The sequence below is a fragment of the Diospyros lotus genome, chromosome 6 (assembly GCF_014633365.1).
Source record: "Diospyros lotus cultivar Yz01 chromosome 6, ASM1463336v1, whole genome shotgun sequence".
Taxonomy (NCBI): domain Eukaryota; kingdom Viridiplantae; phylum Streptophyta; class Magnoliopsida; order Ericales; family Ebenaceae; genus Diospyros; species Diospyros lotus.
In genome coordinates this window covers 18,289,428-18,315,309 of record NC_068343.1, presented here as the reverse complement: position 1 = coordinate 18,315,309, position 25,882 = coordinate 18,289,428, and the positions used below count along the sequence as shown (strand labels likewise).

The 25,882-nt window shown below is 34.4% G+C and overlaps 2 protein-coding genes across 2 annotated transcripts; one reads left to right on the top strand and one right to left on the bottom strand.

Moving 5' to 3' along the window:
- Positions 1–460: 460 nt before the first annotated feature.
- Positions 461–2,813, top strand: LOC127804365 (uncharacterized). Its single transcript, XM_052341224.1, has 2 exons — positions 461–2,478; positions 2,567–2,813. Exons 1-2 carry the CDS (start codon positions 461–463, stop codon positions 2,811–2,813), a joined length of 2,265 nt encoding a protein of 754 aa, XP_052197184.1.
- A 96-nt stretch (positions 2,814–2,909) lies between these two features.
- On the bottom strand, positions 2,910–9,891 carry LOC127804364 (uncharacterized). Its single transcript, XM_052341223.1, has 10 exons — positions 8,972–9,891; positions 8,340–8,840; positions 8,056–8,130; positions 7,732–7,983; positions 7,418–7,656; positions 7,170–7,341; positions 6,943–7,086; positions 6,599–6,819; positions 6,429–6,510; positions 2,910–2,972 (listed from the first exon to the last, which is right to left on the bottom strand). Exons 1-10 carry the CDS (start codon positions 9,701–9,703, stop codon positions 2,910–2,912), a joined length of 2,481 nt encoding a protein of 826 aa, XP_052197183.1. The 5' UTR covers positions 9,704–9,891.
- Positions 9,892–25,882: the final 15,991 nt, after the last annotated feature.

The following is a 25,882-nucleotide window of genomic DNA, read 5'->3' as shown; positions in this document are numbered from 1 at the left end:
TATATATGAGTGTAAAATAATATAATTTAATATAATTTATTTAATTTTATCATATTATTTAACAAAATTTCACTTCTTAAGCATTTGTGCCTAAATGTGTTATGTTAAAATCCTCCAATATTTTTCATAAAATTTTTAAATATTTTTCTTAAACTACATATAAATTATCATGACTTGGTTGTTGGTTTATAAGTCAAAAATCATGTTTAATTGTACAAATCAACTCTTTAGAAAAAGAAAATAAAATACAAATCTCAAAAAGCAAATAAACTTACTTATAGTTATGACTTGGTTTAATGAGGAAATTAACCCGATTTGGGTGTGTGTGGATCCGTTACATCCATGGTAATTGTGAGACTAATTTTTTCCTCCTTTCAATCTTACAGCAATGGATTTAGTGTAGTTGGTTATCGTGTGGAACGGGGAATGGAATGATAATAAGTATATTGGGGGTAATAGGATGTGTGCGGGAATCTACAAAAATACGACTTTTACTCAATTGGTTGAGATTGTATACACGGTGACAGGAATTGATAAAACAAGGTACGACATCACCATTCATTTTGTAACGGAACACTCAAGCGAACTTCCAGCTACCAAGTTCCCTATCAAGGACGACCACGGTGTCAGGTTTATTATGTGCGATGACAGAAAATATAAAGTGATGTATGTTGATATGATTTGTAAAGATGTTGGAGTTTGTAACCTACGTAGTGGTGGTAATCAAGATTCAGGTGCTGTTCCATTTACATCTGCACATAGTCCACTACAAAATGATGATTTTGGTACATATGGTATGGACGGTTTGTCAGATGACGCTCCAGACACGAATGATGATTGTGATAATGAAACTGATGATAATATTGACGACAACGATGGTGATAATAGTGATAGTGGTGGTGATGAAAGAGGAGTGAGTCCAGAGTACCCAGAAGTAAGATTTTCAGGTTCACAATTTGAGGACAACCATTTACAAAGAAACTGGATCATTCCTGGTGTAGAAAATTATGCAATTGAGGAAACAAGACCCGAAGTGTCAATTCCATACCAAGGTGATCTTTTACACATGGGTGCACTCTTTAGAAGTAAACAGGAACTAATTTTGGCATTTGGACAATATTGTGTTGATGTGAAGATGGACTATCGAGTCAGACGTTCGTGCACAATTCGATTTGAGGCTGGTTGCAAGGATGTGAACTGCAAATTTATGCTTCGTGCAAGATGCAGACCTGGTTGTTCGTTTTGGCATGTGGTGAAATTTATGCCGAGTCACACGTGTACTCCGGATGTCTACGATTCACATTTTCGAAGTGTGAAGGCTATTGTCATCAGAAGTTTGTTCTCTGAAAGAGTGACGAGTAGTGAATATACACCTAGAATGCTAATGGGGGAGTTGTTGGAGCAACATGGTGTGCAGATTATGTACACTAAAGCTTGGAGGTCTTTACAACATGCAAAGATACTTACTTATGGTAATGCGGATGAATCATATCAGCAACTACCCTCATATTTTCACATGTTAAAAGAAACAAATCCTGGCAGCATCACGGCAATAGAGACAGATGAAAATAATTGTTTTTTATATTCATTTTTTGCACTCGGAGCTTGCCTTCATGGTTTCCAGTCTTACATAAGACCGGTTGTTGTCGTTGATGCCACACATTTGAAAGGTGAACACAAATGGATGATATTCGTTGCCACTTGCAAAGATGGGGAGGAAATGATTTATCCCATCGCTTTTGGATTTGGAGATGGTGAGTCTGACAGATCATGGATATGGTTTTTGACGAAATTGAGAGAGGCTATCGGAGTGAGAGAAGATTTAGTCATTGTTTCTGATCGTCACCAAAGCATTGCGAATGCGATGAGTCGTGTCTTCCCTTCTGTCCCACATGTCTTTTGTTTCTTCCACCTTAAGCAAAACTTGAAGAAACGTTATAGACAACGAAAAGATGTGATGACTGCATTCTACCTTGCAGCATACAGCTACACCACAATAGAGTGTGATACATACTTGGCAGAAATACAATCGATGCATCCTCAGACTCATCTGACATTGATGGAAGCAAGACCGGAAAAGTGGTCACGAGCATATTGTCCAAGAAGAAGATATTCCATGATGACCACCAACATTGCCGAGTCTCTCAATAAATGCATGATGAAAGCACGTCGGTTGCCTATAACAAGTGCACATGAATTTTTGAGACATATGCTTCAGAAATGGTTTAGTGATAGGCGTGCTGCAGCTGCCAGACTCGAAACCATTGTGACCTCCGCTGCAGTGGCACATGTCAATTTGGCGCATGCCAAAACATTAGACCGAGGATGTCGTGTAGTTCCTGTAATACAAGGGAACAAATACCTCGTGCAACATGCAAAGGAAGGCGATGGGATAGTTGACATTGTTGCGAGTACATGTAGTTGTCGCAAGTGGGACATTGATCAAATGCCATGTCTTCATGCAATTGCTGTTAGCAGGTATCATGGTTTGACTTTTATTTGCGTCTTATGTTCGTAATTTAGTGTGATATGTTAACACTATGTGTTTCTTTGCCTTATGCGACAGTTTCATGAGGGTGCACTACCATATGCTTTGCCATTCATATTACACCGCAGATTGGGTCAGACGTGCATATGCACCTCCCATCAATCCTCTCCCTAACAAGGCTACTTGGATTCTTCCAGCGTACGTCAGACAAATGGTTATACTCCCACCTGTGCAAAGAAGACAACCGGGTAGATCGAGAAATGGTCGGATTCCTTCCATGGGGGAAGCTCGTCGAAAAAAAAATGTGGAAAATGCGGTGAACTAGGACACAATAGTCTTGGTTGCCCTAATGAATGGACTTCCTCCATTGGAGAGTCGAGCACAGCCACTACTCCAGAATCCAGGGGCGCTGCTAGGGCCTCTACAAGGGCAAGCCGGAAATGCAGCATTTGCAAAGAGACTGGACACACTCGTCGTCGATGCCCTGTACAATTGTCAATTCCAGGTGATGATAATATTATCAATGAAGAAAAAAATCAATAGGCATTAACTCATTCAGGTATGATATAATGTTATCACATATGTTATCAATAGTTGTTAGATCGTTTGTGAAAAAAAAAAAAACATGTTTTTTACTCGCAAAGTGTTAATGGAATTTTTTCTGACCATATATCTTTTGTATTTCAGCAATGCTCAAAAATCACTGGCACGATACAAAAAGGATGACAACATCAATCAAATCTCTTTTTGTTGGGAGTTCAGTAATGAATATTATTTTTTACATTAATATTTGAAATTGGGATTTATTCATATTCGTAATCTTTCAGTTTCCTTCATCTAAACTCATAATTAATGATTGACAGCTTGTGTTGTAGTATATTGTTGAGTAGAGAACTGAGTATATAATGCAGTTTCAATGGCCTAGAAACAAGGGACACTTTGCTAAATTTTTTTGATATATGAATTACTAACAACATTGGACCAAGATGATGCAATGATAATACTAAAAAATTAGAGTGTAATTTCTTAACAATCACTATTATTTGAGACTACTACTGGGACCATCTTCAAAAAAAAATTCAATTTAAAAAAAAAAATAGGCCATCGGGTTTTGTGGCCCACGAAACCTGGCCATCGGGCTTTGTGGCCCACCAAGCCCGAAAATGAAAATTTTTAATTCTTCTTGATTTTTCTTCAAATTAGTATGTTCCATTAGCACTAAAATGATGTCTTTTAATGTTATTTGGGTAAGCCAGAATGTATATATCACAACAACGTCATTATTTTTCACTTTGTGTGAGGATGTCCATCTACCATCAACACAACCAACACATGATCACAATTGGTACTAATAATTGGACAAATCAAGATAATAATGCTGTGATAATAAACTTGCTCAAAAATTAGAGTGTATTGTCATAACAATCATTATTATTTGAGGCAAGTAGTGGGAAACTACAAAAAAAAAAAAAAAAATTCAATCGAAAAAAAAATCGGGCTTTGTGGGCCACGAAACCCGGCCATCGGGTTTTGTGGGCCACAAAACCCGGCCATCGGGCTTTGTGGCCCACGAAGCCCGAAAATAAAATTTTTTAATTTTTCTTGATTTTTCTTCAAATTAGTATGTTCCATTAACACTAAAATGATGTCTTTTAATGTTATTTGAGTAAGCCAGAATGTATATATCACAACAACGTCATTATTTTTCACTTTGTGTGAGGATGTCCATCTACCATCAACCCAACCAACACATGATCACAATTGGTACTAATAATTGGACAAATCAAGATAATAATGCTATGATAATAAACTTGCTCAAAAATTAGAGTGTATTGTCTTAACAATCATTATTATTTGAGGCAATTAGTGGGAAACTACAAAAAAAAAAATTCAATCGAAAAAAAAATCGGGCTTTGTGGCCCACGAAACTGGGCCATCGGGTTTTGTGGGCCACAAAACTCGGCCATCGGGCTTTGTGGCCCACGAAACCCGGCCATCGGGCTTTGTGGCCCACCAAGCCCGAAAATGAAAATTTTTTAATTTTTCTTGATTTTTCTTCAAATTAGTATGTTCCATTAGCACTAAAATGATGTCTTTTAATGTTATTTGAGTAAGCCATAATGTATACATCACAATAACGTCATTATTTTTCACTTTGTGTGAGGATGTCCATCTACCATCAACTCAACCAACACATGATCACAATTGGTACTAATAATTGGACAAATCAAGATAATAATGCTATGATAATAAACTTGCTCAAAAATTAAAGTGTATTGTCTTAACAATCATTATTATTTGAGGCAACTAGTGGGAAACTACAAAAAAAAAAAAAAAAAATTCAATCGAAAAAAAAATCAGGCTTTGTGGCCCACCAAGCCCAAAAATGAAATTTTTTAATTTTTCTTGATTTTTCTTCAAATTAGTATGTTCCATTAGCACTAAAATGATGTCTTTTAATGTTATTTGAGTAAGCCATAATGTATATATCACAACAACGTCATTATTTTTCACTTTGTGTGAGGATGTCCATCTACCATCAACCCAACCAACACATGATCACAATTGGTACTAATAATTGGACAAATCAAGATAATAATGCTATGATAATAAACTTGCTCAAAAATTAGAGTGTATTGTCTTAACAATCATTATTATTTGAGGCAACTAGTGGGAAACTACAAAGAAAAAAAAAATTCAATCGAAAAAAAAATCGGGCTTTGTGGGCCACGAAACCCGGCCATCGGGTTTTTTGGGCCACAAAACCCGACCATCGGGCTTTGTCGCCCACGAAACCCGGCCATCGGGCTTTGTGGCCCACCAAGACCGAAAATGATATTTTTTAATTTTTCTTGATTTTTCTTCAAATTAGTATGTTCCATTAGCACTAAAATGATGTCTTTTAATGTTATTTGAGTAAGCCATAATGTATATATCACAACAACGTCATTATTTTTCACTTTGTGTGAGGATGTCCATCTACCATCAACTCAACCAACACATGATCACAATTGGTACTAATAATTGGACAAATCAAGATAATAATGCTATAATAATAAACTTGCTCAAAAATTAGAGTGTATTGTCTTAACAATCATTATTATTTGAGGCAACTAGTGGGAAACTACAAAAAAAAAAAAAAAATTCAATCGAAAAAAAAATCGGGCTTTGTGGCCCACGAAACCCGGCCATCGGGCTTTGTGGCCCACCAAGCTCGAAAATGAAATTTTTTAATTTTTCTTGATTTTTTTTCAAATTAGTATGTTCCATTAGCACTAAAATGATGTCTTTTAATGTTATTTGGGTAAGCCCGAATGTATATATCATAACAACGTCATTATTTTTCACTTTGTGTGAGGAACAACTTCAAAATTTCTTTTGTCATTTTCAAATTTTTTTTTTTCCTCTCAATCTATGGTTTCCACCAACACTAAAATGATCTCTTGTTACGTTGTTTGGGTTAGTTGAAGGTGGAATGCACAACAAATACATGATGAATTGTTCTAAGTACTAACATTTGACCAATATGATGTAATGATCTTCAAATTACCCCACAAGTGTGATTTAAAAATTTCGATAGAGTCTCCCCTGTTTCTTGGTCATCCTACCTGCATTAGAGACTCAGTCTCTATGTCCAACAACGGAAAAACATGACAACATCACAACATTAGAGACTCAGTCTCTCTTCCCAACAACATACTTCCACCACAACCACTTATCCCTTACCCTCAACAACACCACAAACCACATTTCATCAAGTGAACAATACATAATTTGCTATTTGCTATACCTATACAAAAATATATACAACATTTAAACTAGATGAAAATAAAAACACAAAACAAAGAATTTTCTAATCTATTAATCTACAAGTATACTACCGTACTATCGTACTATGTCTATACAAAAATATTCCAATCTGTCTCCGGAGGGTACGGACATCCACAGTCGGGTGCATCTGCCAGTGATCCTCATTATGCCTCAGTATGTCCTCGACGTATTTGATAACGTAGCACCCACAGCTGGCCTTGTATTAGACATAACACACATTGGTAGCATAACCATATTTTCATGAAAATTGACTATGTAATATAATTTAAATTAATTTACCCATCCGGTTGTTGAGGCAACTTCTGAGGATCAGTATTCTCCACTTCCCAATCTCTGTCTAGCGTCGCAGTTGTGGTTACATGTTCATAATATGCAGCTTTCTTTAGTAGAATGGGTAAGAGGCTCACAAGTGGTTGTATAGCTTCAACCATGCTCCTACGACTGTCTTCATTCATTGCATTGGAGTCATATATGACAATTCTCCTATCTTTCAAGCAAATCTTTAAGAGAAACCAGTGAGAATTCGTTACATTACAAAGGAGCAACACCTGTATTTTATTTTAATACGTCAGTAGTACGGAAATAAATAAATAAATCATTAAATGGAATGAATTAAGACTTACATAATCGACCGTCCACCAAGGGAGACTCCTGTCAGTGCGCCCGTCGACGAAACCGGTCCACTCTTCCGGGATAGATGCGATAGAAGGCGCAAAAAACCTCCTATTGCCCCCGTACTCCTGTTCCCAAAATCTTACTATGGATGCCTGAAAAATAAAATAAAAATATTGGTCATAGACTAAATTAAATGCAAAAAAAATAAAAAAATAAATAAGTAGTGCAAACTCACAAAAAATGAGGTTGACATGATAGCGTAGTTTGTGTCATATTGACGCCGAGACTGTATACGTCTCAAGCAACACATGTAACTATCAATATGATAACCCTCCAACCAGTTGGCCTCATTCTTTATGTTTCGGAGGTCATCCGGTGTTAGGTTGAGAATGAAACCAGTGTGAAGACTACAATAACCAAGAAAAATAAAAGTAAGAATATATTGTTGATGCAAATAGAAAAAATATAAATATTGTTACTTACCTAATATTTTCATTGGAACCTATGAACTCAATATAGCCCTCAGGGGGCACTGTCTCTATGTCCGGCGGGATTAGGTCTAGTACCGGTGGCGTCGAGTCCACGTCCGACCCCTCCAAAGCGGCATCCTTTTTTCTCCTTTTATATTTTGTTGGATCGGTGAAGGGTGGCCGACGAAATTGCGATGGCAATCTATCTCGCATAGGTCGTCTGTCGACCCTAACCACTTCCTCCTCCTGTAGCTGAACAAAACCTAACTGTTACAAAATAGTATTTTAGAATGAAGTAAAACATATAAAAGTAAATTTGGAACTTACTCTAGATGTAGATGCCTGCTCCTCATCGTGATGATCAAGATCTACCTGATCACCATACTGGGACTGCTCATGAGCATAATCGCTGCGATCTAGGGAAATATGTGGGATGCATAGATGAGCACATAGTGCTGCCTGCCCCCTCTCTAGTGATTCCTGCGCCCTCTCTAGTCTCAACAATTGTGTCCTCACCTGACCCATTTCCCCATCTATTCTCCGCAACATATCTAGAGTCTGTTTCAGCATCTCGGTGATCTACAAAAGGCAAACAAAAAATATATAAATAATTACAAAAATATAAAATCATTATTATAATAAAAATCATACCCCTGCCTCGTATTGTCTGTGATGTGAACTGTCAGGGAACCTTGCTTCCTCATTATCCTTCTTCTCCTTTCCCTCCTATAAAAAATATATAAACAATTACAAAAAATATAAATTAAAACCATTATTATAATAAAAATCATACCCCTGTCTCGTATTGTCTGTGATGTGAACTGTCAGGGAACCTTGCCTCTTCATTATCCTTCTTCTCCTTTCCCTTCTATAAAAAATATATAAACAATTACAAAAAATATAAATTAAAACCATTATTATAATAAAAATCATACCCCTGTCTCGTATTGTCCGTGGTGCGAACTATCAGGGAATCTTGTCTCCTCCTTATCCTTCTCCTCCCCATTCTTTTCCTTTCCCTCCTCATCTAAATGTATCATACCCGCCTTGTCCTCATCCCCGCCCTCGTCCTCATCCCCGTCATTCTCTTCCTCCTTTTCACCCCCTCCGCCCCCAAATTTATAGACGTCGACCCCAACCGAGTGTTGAGGGTTAAAAGATCTCCAAAAATTCGTTTCCCTCTCATCATCAGTGGGTTCAAGAGTCGGACTCGATCCTCGTGCCAGCAAAATTGTATTATATAGATAGATATGATTTAAAAATAAACTAAATTTAGAGGTAAGTTGCACACTTACTTCTTTCCTAAGACAGTCGTTGTAATTTTTTATCTGTGGCCTTTTTTTGGATAGCCATTTTCTGCATCTTGGAATGTCTGCGTCGGACAGTCTGACGGCCCATTTATTCTGAATCCATGGGAACGTTTCGATCAACCACCACTGTAGAAAGTAAAAAAAAAAAAGAAATGAAAATAAAAATTAAAAAACAAAACAAACATTTAGTTACTATAGATAAATCATATACAATAAGGAGTGAGTACGACAAATCATCTACAATAAGGAGAGAGTACCTGAAACGCCCATACAAAACCATAAAGGTTGATTTTCTTCCCACCTTCACCAGTCAATTTTCTTTCTTTCGTGGCCAACCGGATGTAATGTTGACTCTTACTGTAGACATATGTACCCCAAGGGAACATCTCAAATGCTTGTAAATCCTCGGCCATAGTCCACAAGAAATCATCCACATGCCCACGCTCATCCTGGCCCAACAAAAACATGTCGACCACAGCAATGTAAATCAATTTCAGGGCATCCTCTGAAACCATGTCCTCTTTGGTACTAATAAGTAATTCAAGGTCGTCTCCAGTCACCCCCTTCTTATGTTGTGGAAATAGTCGAGCACGTAAACTCTCCGGCTCAATAGGTTTCGGTTCAAGGCTTTCCCTATCAATAGCCCCAAATCGGAGTCCACTAATAAGTATGAACTCCTGCCTCCCGTATTTGTATGGTGTGCCGCCAATCTCGAACCACATCTCATCGTGGCGGGCACTCGAAAATGTCACCTCCCTAAGTAGAACATGATATATCAACTGTGGTGCAGTCAAATGGAGGGACAAAGGCATCTTCAAGAAATGTCCTAATGGGCCCTGTAGGAATCTATCCAATAACTTGTATCGGTCTAGAGCACGACGCATCGCCTCAAGGTGTTTGATCCCACAATGAGTAGTAACTCGCATTCCGGGGGGTAATATTCGGTGAGCATGAACATAAGTAAATTTTGTAGTTTGTTGTTCAGCCATCTGTAAGAAAAAAAATACAAAAACAATAATTGTCTTAGCACATGTAAAAGCACAAGTAAAAGAAGAAGAAGCCCAATTGTCCCAACCCTATCATCGCAACCCAAACTTGATTGGGCTTTGTTGGGCAGCGATAATCGGGCTGTGTCATAGCCCAACAGTCGGGGGAGCCCAATTGGGTGTGGGGCTTAATCGCGCCCGATCGGGCTTCGTCTGTAATCGAAGCCCGTTCGTTTGCAGGGAGAGGAAGCGCCCGATCGGGCTTCGATTGCAGACGAAGCCCGATCGGGCTTCGATTGAAGACCCAAGGAAGCTCGATCGAGCTTCGTTTCAAGACGAAGCCCGAACGGGCTTCCTGTAACGAAGCCCTATCGAGCTTTGTCTCGTTTCCAGACGAAGCTCGATCAGAAGAGAGGGGGCTTCGTTGCAGACGAAGCCCGATCGAGCTTCGTCTGCAACGAAGCCATTGACGAAGCCCGTCGGGCTTCTACCCAGCGGGCTTCGTCGCGAACGAAGCCCGACCGTGGGGCTTCGTTCGCGACGAAGCCCGGTCGATCTCCATGGTCGCCGACGACGAAGCTTCGTCGGCGACCATTTCCAGCATCTAACTATTAAAATGAACATTTTCTTACCTTTTTAGCCAAGATGAGATCGATGTCGGCGGGTCAAGTGGCTGTTACAGAGGCGGCGGTGAGTGGCATCACGGCGGCGGCGGCGGCAAGTGGCTGTCACTGCGGCGGCGGGCGGTTGCTTTGTGAGGGAGATGAAGTGGGTGGGTGAAAGGGGTAATGGGGGGGGAGGGTTGAGAGGTATTTTAGTATTTTACTTTTACTGTGTTTATTTATTTATTTTTTTAATTTTTTAAATAAATAATGGTTAAATCTGACAAAGTGGCTATTTCATGTAATTAGTTTGTTTGAAAGTACATAAACGTTGTTTTTTTAAAAAGGGGATAAAAACGAATTTTACATTTAAATAGTGGTTATTTTTTGCCATTTCCACTACCGAAAATTCATAATTAATAATTTCAAGATTATTCGATAAGGACGATTTTGCCTCTACGCCCTCACAAGACCTTTGTTTTATCCTGAAACCACTTCATGGTTGTTCCTTACACAAAATCGGATCCCCTTCAGGGTTCCGTTGACTTTTCGAAAGTCCTCTACGACGATTCGATTTTTTAGCCTGAATTACTGCTATACTAAAAATAGTCTCGATTTCGATATCTTTTAATACCATAAATCCTATCTCAGAATGCTCGTCAGTACCATATTATTTTTCTTAGACATCAAGGCTCTAGGGCACTCCCTGCGGTTGAATTGATGACTTATTTTTACTATCAAGCCAATTTTTAATATTTTAATCTCACTTAAATTACGTGATAACCTTATACCGAACGGGATATTACAGCAATCCCCTCCCCTCCCCCCGCGAACAAAGCCTTGTTGTCAACCGACGAAAATAAAAAAAAACTTCATTGTCATGGAGTTTAAACCCCGTTATCGTGATTTTTTTTTTTTTTTTCATGCGTTTGATGTCTTGATTTCAGTAATCTTTTTTGATGATATCCTATTTCTTCTTCACAATGAGATTTATTGTAGGTATATGTGTGTTATGGGTTTGAAGAGTTCAGAAACACAAACCCAGAAATCGACATGGGTTTAAATCAAACCCAACATCCTAATTTATAGGTTTGCTTTCAAACCCAAATCAATTTCAAACTCCCTCATTTTTGTGTTTTTCAAAAACAAACCCATAAATGTGGTGTAAAATTTACCCTAAAATCTATTAGTGTTTTACTCAAGGGTTGTGTGTGAAATTACCCAAAAATTTGTTATGGGCATTTGGTATAGGAGAAATTTTAAAATTCTTGAAAATGTTAGGTTGGTAATCTATATTCTCATATTTGGTACAATTTTTTCATAAAAAGAATTCTGGGAAGTAAGATTCCCGAAAATAATTTTTAAACAACTTTCCCACAAAAATATTTCCATGAGGGGTGGGAATCCAAATTTCCCATGAACTTGGGAATGTTTTTAATAAAGAAAAAAACTAAAACAACCCTTACCCTTTTATAACCCCATACGAACATATTATATATAAACATATATTATAATATATTTATATTATTTATTATAAAATATTATATTATATATATTAAAATAGATATTCATAAAAACATATATATTATATATATGCATATATATAATGTGTAAAAAATAATATTTTTTTTACTTTCTAAAAATATTATGGGTTCCAATATTTTAAATAGTAGAAGGAATTTATCATTTTTAAATAAAAAATTAAATAAGGGTAATTTTGAAAAAAGAATATGAATTGTCAAGAATGTTACATTTAAACCAAATATAGGATTGTAAAATTCTTAAAAAAGAATATTCAATATTCTTGAGAATGTTTAAATTTAATCAAATATAGAATTGCATAAGATTTTTAAGAGCATTTTCAAGAATCAAGAATTTCAGAAATTTAAAAACTTATCCCGTACCAAATGAGCTTACAATTAAAAGATGAATAGGCAAATGAGTTAAACAAAAAGAACAAAATAAGGTGACAATCCATTCACGCTCACCGCTTGGTAATAGTCTACAGTGTTTCTCAATTTTCTTCTAAATCCTCAATTAAAAGCCAAGTCACCATTTAATCATCTTTTATGCAACTCATTTGTCAAATCATTGTTTAATAATAAAAGTTAACGATTTTGAATAATGTTATATAATTATATATAACTGATAAGTTTAATTAATAAATTACTAAAATTAAAAATTAATTCTAAAATAATAATGTTAAAAATTCAATATTTATTTGCTTTCCTTTTGTAATTTACCCTAAGTTTTAACTATGATCCTAATTTGATCCAATGTTTTTTATTAGGGAAAATAGAAATAAACACCTAATTTTTTTTTAGCAAATTTGCAAATTTATCTAAACATTTTAATTTTGTCAATTGTATCCCAATTAGTTCAATTAAGTATAATTTTATCTAATATCTTAAATGAATTTGAGAGGCATGTGTCATTGTTACCGTGGCAAATCATCTGTCATAAAAAAAAATATAAGAGTGAAACCCATATGTACACATATGAAAAAAATACAAAAATAAAATTGTGCATGTAGGTCTCACATCCAACGCATATGTATACATGTGAATCCTACTTTTATATTTTTTTTATAGCAGATGGCTTACCATGGTAACAATGACACACACCTCCCAAATTGATTTCAGATATTGGATAAAATTACACTCAATTAAACCAATTAAGATACACTTGACAAAATTAAAATATTTAAATAAATTTATAAATTTACAAAAAATTAAGTTTTTCTTTACTATTTACATTTTTTATTAAAAATCTAACTAAGCTTTGCCGTTGTTATTCTCCCTACAACATATAACTTCACTCACAATGATGTTTTTTATTTTTGATTGTTCAAAGTGGTGTTTGTTTATTATATGTACGATCATGAGAATATCCGAGACTAAGGCAATGAAGATTTGGTTAGGATTAATTCTTAAACTAGAATTAGGATCTTATATATATTTTTCTTTTTTTCCATATTGTCGATTATCTTTCCTTTCTTGTTGTTTCCTTTGTTGTTGTATTCCCTCTCTATAAGAGAGCTGATTGTGTTCATAGTTGTAGGAATGAGATGATCAAGTTTCTCCTAAAAGTTTTACATGGTATCAGAGCTTAATAGGCTGATACACTAAAACTCTAGTGCATTCATTGCACCAGCCACCACCCATTCATTGGGTTCCTCTTCACCATTGGTTTTAGTTTGTTCGAGTGCCTTCAGCGCACTGTCTGGTCACTAACACCGCTACTCCCATTGGGTTCGTCGCCATCAGATCGACCAACCACCAAGAGACCCACCATTGCCGGAGCCTTCACGTGCCCTTACGCGCTACCGTCCAGTTTGTCTCCAACCCCACGAGCCGGCGTGTGCGCCACCCTCTTGCCTCCAACTTCTCCAGATTAGCCCTCAGACATTTTTCTCGCCCATCCTTGATGTTCAGCGTGCCTTCATTGCATCAACCTATTCCCCACCAACTGGAATAGCCATGTCAGAACATTCAGGCGTGACTTCAGATCTGGCAATTGGAGAATCGACTCTAATGGCTCAATCAATGGAAGCTAGAACTGGATTAGGGACTGAAGAGCTGCCCGAAATCCACCAATCCTACCGATTAGATGGTAGAAATTATTTACAATGGGCCCAACTGGTACAAATATTCCTCAAGGGTAAGGGAAAAACCAGTCATTTGACTTCGGCTCCTCCAAAACCAACTGATCTTGCACTTCCAATATGGGAGGTAGAAGATGCTCAAATCATGTCATGGCTTTGGAATGCCATGCAACCCGAAGTAAGTAAAAACTACATGTTTTTGGGTTCAACTAGAGAAATTTGGGAAATCATATGACAGACTTACTCCAAAATTCATAATATATCAGTTACATTTGAGGTTAAAACTAAACTTAGTAGCCCTAAATAAGGAGGCATGAGTGTTACTAAATACTATAATAAAATGCATGGCTTATGGCTAGAGTTAGACCATTATCAGAATATTAAAACGGTATGCAATGCTGATGCTGCAACTCTTAGTTAAATATTTGAAAGAAATATAATGGTTGAGTTCCTAGCAGGCCTTAACTAAGAGTTTGATCAGGTTCGGGTGCAAATCTTAGGGAGAGAAAATCTTTCAACACTCCATGAGGTCTTCGCTATGGTTAGAAGTGAAGAGAATCAAAGGACAACAATGCTTCATGAAGCTAGATAAGAAAGATTAGCCATGATCTCCAATCAAATGGTTGTTGTAGTAACTAAAACTGGTCCAGAAAAATCAGCCATGGTGTCCAACAGATGAGGTGAATCAAGGATGAAAGCAGGAATGGGAAAATTTCAGTCTCGGGCTGCAAATAAAGAGGCACTATGGTGCACTTTTTGTAATAAACTGAGACATACTAGAGAGATTTGTTTCAAGCTCTATGGAAAGGAAGTGGTTTTGAATCGTTTGGAAAGTTTTAAAAATACGATAGCCAAGAATCAGGCATATGTATGCAACAAGGGTAAAAAAAAAAGGGATTAACTATCCAAATTGAGCCTGCTCCAGGTGCTGATATTTTAAACACTGAAGATATCTCTAAGTTGAAGTTGTTCCTCAAGACCATTCAAGATGGTGCATGCTCTCTTGCACACTAAGACTTCTCAATAGCCACCTCGAAACAAATCACAATAGCCAATGGAACATATGTTCCAATTTTAGGTCAGGGTACAGTCACTCTAAACCCTCGTTTTCCCCTCAAATAGGTTCTTCATGTATTTAATCTATCATCCAATCTTGTCTCTATTCACTAACTAAGCAAAGATTTGAATTGTCAGACTATTTTTTTCTCCTCATTTGTGTGAATTTCAGGCCGTGACAGTAGGGAAGATGATTGGTGTTACTAGAGAATGCAATGAGCTGTACTACCTAATGAGAGAAGACACTTATCCTACGAAGGAACAACTCATCTCAGTCAACCTCCAATTATAGGGATGTATGGCTGCAACACTATAGATTGGGTCATCCTCCTTTCAGTCTATTAAAATCCATGTTTCTTACAATTTTTTTTAGCAAATTTAAAACTTTATCCAAACATTTTAATTTTGTCAACTGTATCCCAATTGGTTCAATTAAGTGCAATTTTATCCTATGTTACACGAAAACAAAAACGGGAAACGTTTCTGATAGGAAACGAAAATGTGAAAACGAACATTTTTCTAAAAAAATAGGCATAAATAGGGTTCGAAACGGGAATGAAAAACGTTTCAGAAACGGGAAAACAATTCCTACTAAGCGTTTTTGTGTAACATAGATTTTATCTAATGCCTAAAATCAATTTGGGAGACATGTGTTATTGTTGACGTGACAAGCCATCTACCATAAAAAAAATATATATAAGAATGGGACCTACATGTATAATTTTATTTTTTTATTTTTTTCATATCTGTACATATAGGTTCCACTCTTGTATTTTTTTATAGCAGGTGACTTATCACGTCAACAATGACACAAGTCTCTCAAATTGATTTCAAATATTAGATAAAATTGTACTCAATTGAACCAATTGAGATACAATTGACAAAATTGATACGTTTAGATAAATTTACAAATTCACAAAAAAAATATAATTTTTTTTTTTTTACTATTTAGCCTTTTTATTAAAAGTCTAACTAAGCTTTGCCCTTATTATTCTCCCTACAGCATATAACTTCACTCACAGTGATGTTTTTTATTTTTTGTATTTTTGATTGTTCACAGCGGTGTTTGTTCATTATATATTAACTGTTATACTTTTCATTATTTTTTTATGATTTCTTATAATTCCTAAGTAGTCTTTTTTTATTGAAGCACGTATAAATTTTCTTCATTTTATTACATTATTTTTTTTTAAGAGTCATCAAAGGATTGATCTCTAAAAATGCCTATATTTGTAACTTTTTTATAAAAAAAATACAAAATACCACATAAATTAAATTATTTATTGTAATACCACTTCCTCACCTATTCGGATGTCTAACATGATATGTTCGTCAAGGTATACCCATATGAAATTGGTTTTGAATTAAAGAGAATTAGTTTTAGACATGTTTTTTCCTACGCATACAAAAAGTAAATTTATTTTGAATTAAAAGAGATTGCTTTTAAACATGTTTTCTTATTTTAATCATTTATGTTTTAAAAGCTTAGGCTGCGTTATCTTTACTTTTCAATTTTCAATTTTGATTTTTAAATTCATTTTCAGTTTTTTGTTTTGATAATCTGTTTTTAGAAAATTGAAAACGCATTCTCTTTGTCATTTTGAAAAACTATTTTTCAAAACAGAAAATTAAAAAACGCGTTCTCTTTGAAATTTTGAAAATATTTTTTTAATGATATTTTATTCAATAAATTTGATTATTAAGTAAATTATAAATATTTAATGTTAATGTATTATTAAAAAAATATATACATTTTAAAGTTAATGAATTTTGTAATATTTTTTTCCATTACAATAATAAAATATGAATAAATAAATAAATAGATATATTTTGAGTTTAAAGTTTGTTTTGGATGAAAACACTCAAAACAACTTTTTGTTATTTTGAGTTTTCTTTACAATTTTTTTTTTGTTTTCAAAAATGTATTTTTAAAACAACAAAGAGAACGCGTTTTCATTATTTTAGAAAACTGAAAATTAAAAATGACTTAAAAACAGTAAAGAGAACGTAACCTTTGAATTTTCAAATCTTGATTTCTCATGCAAAAATTAAATTTATTTTGAATTAAAGGTGAGACATGTTTTCTTATTGTTTGAAAAAGTCTAAACATTTTTTGAATTTCAAATTTCATATTAACCCATTTTTTAGTGGTTAAAATGCTTATAAATACCCCAAAACTTATTTTTTGAGTATCCATTGCAGATATTGCACATCCAAAGCTCCCAAAAGCTCTCAACCTAATTTCTAAACATTCTAAGGCTCTCAAAGATTCATTGGCCATCTACCGAAGAGCCACAAGGCAAGAAAATAAAAGCTTTTCAAGTCTTCTACGATAAATCCGAATTTCTCCATTCGAGATTATAAATTTATTTATTTATTTAAATATTATTACATTGTATAATTTGTTCTTAATTGTTTATTTGTGTCCAAATATGGACAAATTATTTGTAAACATTTAAATTATTATTGAGAATTGTATAGGTTTTCTAAATCCGTTAAAATCTAGGTAAATCTAGTTTTCAATATAAGTTAGGGAGAAAACCTTGGTGTAGTGATTGTCTAAAACCCATTGTAATCTAGGTATGTATTTAGTTTCCAAGATAAATTAGTGTGAAAACCTTGGTGATTTTGATTTAGTGGAACCCTAAGGGTGGTTAGACCTTAGAAGAGTGGACTAGGTGTGTGTGAAGACACCGAACCACTATAAATTGTGTTGTGCCTCATTGTATTTATTTTTGTTATATTTTGTAGCTTACATTTATTATTAATCTCAAATATAATTTATTATATTTATCAAATATATATTTTTCAATAAAATCATTAATCAATAATATTTATTAAAATTGAGAAAAATTTTAATCACTCAATTCACCCCTCTTTTGAGTGGCCATACCCTATGGGACCAACACAAACCAACCGAGGATGTAGCGGGCGGCGAGGACGAGGGCCAATGTGGTTGTCCAGGTAAGGATACAACGGGCAGTAGCAATCAACGAGCGACGAGGGCAAGGCCGAGACAGGCAGTGAGGTTGGTCGCGATCAGCCAGGTAAGGATGCAACGGGCGATAATGGTCAGTCAAGTAAGGATGTAGCGCAAGCAACGAGCAACGAGGGAGAGGCAGCAGGCGAGATAGTGACGAGTGATTAGAGGAAGACTGTGAGAGGCAGTGTTGGAAGGAGAAGGGGATAGAGAGAGGAGAAGATGAGGTAAAATGGTCTTTGTGAGAATAAATGAAGGGAAAAAAAAGTCATTTAAATCTCTATAAATCCCTTGTAAAAATCATATATGTACAAATAGCATTATCATAATTCATAAGACAACATTTTAAGCACGACATACGTAGACCCTAACAACCTTATTCATTCTTATTATTTCTTCAACCCAAGAGCATTGTGCTGCGAAGAACACTAAGTTCTCCCAACACCTCAACTTACACTTACTAGCTTTTAGTTGAATTAACATCACATTATATAAGGTTGCTTAAACTTATATTTGATAAAATTGTTTTCCTTTAGATCGTCTATATGGTGTGATATATTGTATGTTTTTATGCATAATTTATGATTGTACATGCATTTGGCTCATATATATGGTTATGTAAGATCAAAATGTAAGAAAATGTTTGATTATTTGCGCATACATTTTATTAGAATTATGGTGATTGAGCTTTAAAAATGGGTACTTTATTGAGAATGATTGAAAATATTGAAAGTTAGATAACATGTATTTTGTTGTGGTATTAAAATGCTAAAAGTTAATACAATAACATAAAATTAAAAGATTCAAACTATAAAGTTGTGTGGGTAATTTATTTAAAATGAATTTATCATGACACATTTTAAAAACTAAACATTAGGGAGAGATAAAATATATATATATATTGCTATATAATGTAAGTAATTGATATTACTCATTAGCATTTTTGCTAAAATCGCGAGTCAACTCTTACGATTTTACAAATTTACGAGTTATCAAATATAAAACGAGTCAACTCACATATAGTATTAATTTTTGACAAAATCGAAGCAAACTTGCAAGTTAAACTAGTAAACTCGGGAAACTTGAGTTTACATTTACCCCCAATTTCAATCAATATTTAGTTCCAATTCTCAAGTTGGACTTAAACACAATGCATACACTTAGGGTAGGAGTTGAATAAGGGTTTCCACCCTATTCGGCCTAGGACTTTCAGTTCGATTTTGGACTAAAAACCGTATTCCTTGTTTCAATCAGCCACTTGTTGAAAGGAAAAGAAGAGAAGAGGGGGAGATTTGCCTACCAGCCTCGCATTGACAAATTTGAGAAGCCACCCAAAGTCGTCATCACTGATAAGTTTTTTGTTCTCCTTTTGTTTTTTTCTATTTCTTTTTCTTTCTTTGCTTATTTCTTTGTCGAGCTTTTTTTCTCCGGGAAGCCCACTGACCCTCTCTCTCTCTTTTTACACACACTTATCAAACGGATCAAATCTTAGATCTTAATCGGATCCCCAAATTTGATCCTCAAGTTTAGCATTAACTTCATCTTCAAATGAATTGGATTTTCATTTGTATTCGGTTGATTCTTGGATGGGTTGAGCTAGTTAAGTTGATTTGATATTTTTTTTTTTTACTTTTTCTATCTTTCTTTCAATGGTTACAATGGGAGCCCTAAAATTCATGTAGGCGAGCTAGTTGAGTTCAAGCTTGTGTTGTTGTTGTTGCTTACTTAAATTATCTACCTCCCTCTCAAGTTTAAGCATACTCATTTATCTTTTGGGAAACCTCACTTGATGGGACTAGGTATTGAGATTGTTCTTTGTTTTTGTTATTTATTTTCGAGCAAATGATAAAAAAAATTATGAAGTTAATTTTTCAATATTTACTAATTTAACTTCAAAACTCATTGGGCAAATGATATAGGTACATGTATTTTATTTATAATAAATATTATATTATTATAAATATATATTTATATAAATTAAAAAATATTTTTAATTATCTATAAAATTTTATGATAAAATTAATAAAAGATTGGCTCGATCTTCGAAAGACACGGCTCAACAGCTTGGTACCATACATTGGCCATACAAAAACCCTAAAATTAATAAAAGGTTACGATAAAATTATTAAATTTCTAAATTTTCTAATAACAGGCATAAAATTATTCATGTTAAAACCCCCAAAATTAATAATAAAGTTTCTAAAATCGTAATTTCAATTGGATAATTAATTTATTATTTCCGAAAATGATATGTTATTCATGTTCCCTAAATATGTTAAAAGTAGAGTTATGTTTTAAATTTATAGAAAGGTCTACGTTAAAAAAGCATAAAAAAGTTCAAATCCACGTTACATAGGCTATCCCTAAAAATTAAATTTGTATGGTATAAAGTATGAATTTTAGTGTTAGAATTTTATTTATTTATTAAAATAAAAATAGAAGTAAGTCTCCAAAAATTCTTAAACGTAAAAATAACTTGTATTAAAATATTTTTAGACTCGAGTTTACATAAGTTTTTAAATTTCTTACTCAAATAAATATGATTTATGAATAGTTGTGCTCGTCGAAGAAGGGTAGTGGACCAATGGTTACGATTTTTTATTCATTATAAAAGGAAACGGTAACTAACTTTTAAAATCGTTGCCAAAACCCGACAAGATATAAAAAAAAAAATGTTTTTAAGGTTATTATTAGAAGAAATATGTCCAAAAATTAATGGCATCTACGTTTGAAATTGAAACTATTTCACTTACATTGTGATGGGCTTCACTTTGGGCCTCCAAGTTCAGCGAAGTACATGCGATTTTGTTGGCCCAAAGTCATCATTAAAAGAACTTTTCTGGCCTCTTAGATGCCTTTCCCATTATAAAATATTTTTTCTTTTTATATAAATAGAAAAATAAAATTTAAGCTAGGTATTTTCAAAGAAAATTGCTACAATGATTGTGCTCCGCATTATTGTCAAATTAGTGAGTTAATTCGAACAAATTTAGATTTGTTATAATTTTAAATGAATCAACTCGCATATAAACTTAGAATTTCATAGAATAGGAGTTGATTCGCGATTCAATATTGTAAACTCAATAAATTTGGTTTGTAGACTCGATAAGCTTTTGATCTATAAAGTCAATAGACTCGTATACTTATGTTTGATGTTTAACAATGTGTATTATTTTTATTTATATTAAGTTATGATTGACTTATGAGAATTTACATTATATATGAATTAATATTTAAAATTTTGATTATGGATGAATGATGACAAAAGATGAAGTTAATATTTAAAAATTTCATATTATGTAATATTTTTAAAATTAATAGATGAATTTATTTTGAAATAGGTATATATATATATACCTTATTCATAAAGAATACGATTGTAAATTATAATAATCATATTATTAAATAATATTAATTTTTTTATAAAATTATATTATTTTGAACATATATTTATATATATTAAAGAGTATTTTTAATTATCTATAAAATCTTACGATTCAATTTTATGAACCATCTTTCAGTTCCACTTAAAATTTTGATTCTAACAAACTTGGTGTCACATTTATCTTCCAATTATAAAAGAACTGACATGGGATTCTCAAGTTGTGATATAAACGAGAATATTTAGGGTGTGAACAACTTCTCCAAAGAGAGAAAGAAGACACATGACATCACTTGATAAGCGAAACAAATATTATGTCACGATCAACTTTTAAAAAATATATAATAATATCTCCATAAATTAAAACCCAATCCCATCAGTAATTCATCAATCTCTATGGACCACAAAAATATGCACATAAGTTAAAGCACACAAAAATATGTGTATCAATGCCCCTTTGCATCTAGTTTGGATAGAAGGCACATAAGTGGAAGGAGACAAACTCTTAGGAATTTTATTTCTATTTTAATTTAGCTTCCATTAATTGTGCCAAAAGACTGTTAATTTTAAATACAGTTTCAGTGAAAATGATAGGCTATTTAATACAGATGATTTGAGATTTTGATAAAAGTCTATCATATCATTTATTTTAGATAACGTAATTTTTACATATCATTCATAGAATTTGCTTAATTTTTATTGATTGTATTTTTAAAAATGCCACCGACCTCTCTTGAGGTGGGGTAAGATTTTGCTGTGAAATGACGAGAATTAATTTATTAAAAATCTCAAAATGCCCTTGCCATTAAACAATTAAAAATCTTGGCAATGGCTACTTGGTTGATGAAACTTGAAAAAAAATCCTTGGATAACCCAAATTGATTGAGAGAGAGAGAGATTGATCTCAAATCTATATTCCGGCTTTGAAAAGCCTAGAATAATCCGGGTTCATAGTGTTTTGACCTTAGGAATGGAGAGAAAAAAAAAAATTAGATATGAGTTTCAAGAACCTAGATCTATATTGTGGGCTATTCAAACCCAAGTTTGATTTGGGTTCAAAGAATGTTCTTTGAACCTGAAAAGAAAAATTACACATACACACATGTAGAGAAATAGATTGAATTAGAGAGAAAAAGATAAAATATAGGTTCAAAGACAAACCCAGACCAATTTGGGTGTTCTTCACAAATCAATACTAGAAACATAAAGAAAGAGAGACTAAATCTAGGTTAGTCTTTGAACCAAGATTCAAAAACAAACTCATATCTGATCTAGGTGTTTGTTGTAATGACCCATTTTTTCGAGCATTAAATAATTTAGGAATTTTGAAAATATATATATATATTCTTTTCTTCAATCTAAAATTAGTTCCCGATAATTCCATTCTATCTTCCCAGCATACTAATTAAGAATAAATAAACTAAGACAGGTAATCATAATAAATGCAGAAGCTAAAACCGAAACCTGATATGGTACAGAATTCAAATCTACTTTAATCATAAAATAAGAATCCTTACCATTACATCTTCAAATACTTAAATACATGGAGACTTATTATCAAGAGATAACAACTGAACACCTTAGATAAAAACTAATGATGCCTCAAAAATACATCAAATCGTAATGGTTATACATGATCATCAATATAGTACAACCTTCTAAAAACATGTCCTGAATCCTCACGAAGAAGCATATACCCAAATAACTCGTCGGACCCACCAGCCACGTCATCAATCATTCTACTGCTATAACTGCAAATCCTAACTGGAATGTTGAATGTTCTAGGGGCATAACCCATTAGAAGATGAAATTTCTAATGAGGGTTTAAAAACATGATACGTGAATGCATGATATAAATACATGAACAAACATTTGCCCTAGTGTAACTTCTCAGGCCCAGCTCGGCACGGAACCCTAGGCAAAATCTCAAACCTCTTCAAGATAAGCCTAACGTTATTCCATCAATTGCACTTGGAGAATTACGGCTACACTCTTAGGGTGACATCCCATTCCCATGCACAAATATCAATATGACAATAATATCGTGCCATGCAAATATCACGACCTTCCATGCAATATGACAAAAATGAATCATATTTTTCATAAATATCATGCATAATAATAAATCATATCATATAGGATAGGACAACTCACCTTTTGAGATAAACTCGAGTTTTCTCGAAAAAGCCATCGCCTCGATATGCATGCCAGACCTTGATTTTCGTGTCAACTCTCGAAAGTTGCACCAATCACTTTTTCTCGATCACATAAATCATAAAAAGTATATTTAATCACTAAATATCTCAATATTCTAATTTCTTTCATTTTTCCTTCATTTTCTTCTATTTTTTCTTTTAAAAATCCCAATAAATATCTTCGAGACTATTTTCTCAAATTTCTTTCCACAACAATTCATAATATCCAATGAACTTCAAAGGAAAATTACTGAACTTACCGAGATATTACGTTTTCACTCAAAATGAGGCTGTTTGGTGCAAAAACCGAGACATCGAGAAGGCAAACACCAAAACTTTTTGCATAAACCCCCGTAAAACATTTTTCTCGATTCTTGGGAATTGTTTTCAGAATTTTCGGACTGCCCACGACTGGACGCGCGTGAAAACCAGCGCGTGGCCAGCACATACCGATCGTCTTCTCTGGCGACGGCCTTGTCGGTGATGCTGGTTTCTTCCATCCCTCAAAAGCCTTCATCCAGTCAATCACCATGGCACCTTTTGTGCCACGAAAGGAGCACCAGAAGGGCTCCAATTTTTCGGCCAAAGGCTCGGCCAAACCACCTGCATCCAAACTCCGACGAGCCTCGAATCGCCTTCAAACGACTTCCAAAATGCATCAAATTAAATGCACAGAAATGATCTACCAATCATGGACAACAAAAGACCCTTATTCCCATTGCTTAATTCCTTCGAAATCAGCCTCGATTTGAAGCTCCAACTCTTGAAATTTTTGGCCTTTATGGATGCCTATTTATAGGCGAAATCAAGCATCCAAAAGCCCTTAACCGCCTTACCCGACCCCTTAGAAGTCTCTACCTCCCCTAGATCGGCCTTGAGCAAGCCTTATTCGACAACCAAAATTAATTTACAGGCACTCCATCGCGCGACCACTTTCGGTTGCTTTTCTTCATTTTCTGGCCACTCTCGTGGCTATTGTTGGACAAGCCCTTTACCAAAAGTCATCCTTGACCAACCCTCGTGCCACCCCCGTCGTCCAAATCGGCCATCACCGACCGACCATGTGCTGGTCAGATTCCCTTTGGTAGAATCTTTGCTGATTTTGAACCTTGGCCCATAACTTTTGGCCTTTACCTTTTTGGCCTTTTTTACTTAGCCCCTGAATTTTTCAATATTGCATTTAAGACCCTCAAGTCCCAAAACAACAATTTGACCCCTAAAGATTACAAGAAATTATTGTTTTGACCTCCCTCTGAAAATTTTAGAAAACTGCACTTAGGCCCGAATATTTGTTTTGACCATAAACTTCTTCGTTTCTTCCTGAAACAATTGAAGGGTTGTTCTGTAACGCCCCGTTTTTTCGAGCGTTAAATAACTTAGGAATTTCAGGAATATTTTTTTTTTCAATATAAATCATTTCCCGACAATCCCGTGTTACCTTCCCAGCATACTAAACAAGAATCAATAAGCTAAGACAGGTAATCATCATAAATGCGGAAGCTTAAAATCGAAACCTGATATGGTACATAACTGAATTCACTTAATCATAACATAAGAATCTGTACCATCATATCATCAAATACTTAAATACATAGAGACTTATCTGTACAATCTGACGATTCCTTAGAAATACATAATTATAAATGATCTTCAATATAGTATAATCTTCTAACCATGGCTAAAGACGTATCTTGAATCCACATGAATGAGCATATATCAGAACAACTCACCGAACCCATCGACCACGTCATCAATCATCTCCTTGCCATAGCTGCAAATCATAACTGGAACGTTTGAATGTTCCAGGGGCATAACCCGATTAAAAGATGAATCTTTTAGTGAGGGTTTAGAAACATGATACATGAATACATGATGCAATAACATAAACAATCATATGCCCTAGTGTAACTTCCCTAGCCCACCAGCCCGGCACGGAACCCTAGGCAGAATCCCGACCTACTTTCAAGATAATCCTAACGTTGTTCCATCATTTTTTCTTGGAGAATTTCAGCTACACTATTGGGGCGACATCCCAATCCTATGCACGAGTATCAATATGCCAATAATATCGTGGCATGCAAAAATCACGACTTTCCATGAAATATGACAAAATGATCATAACTTCAATAAATATCATGCATAATAAAGCAAACATGTCATATATAGATTCTCAAGACAAAACCACTCACCTTAGCACGAAGTTCGAAATACTTCAAAAAATGTGAATCATCTCAATTTGCGTGCCAACCTAAAAAATAATGCAATCATCAAGATCCTTGGCCAAATCACTTCCTGGCCAATCATTTCCAAGGAAAAATCAATAATCTAATTTTTCCACAGTTTTTATTATTTTTTCTCTATCT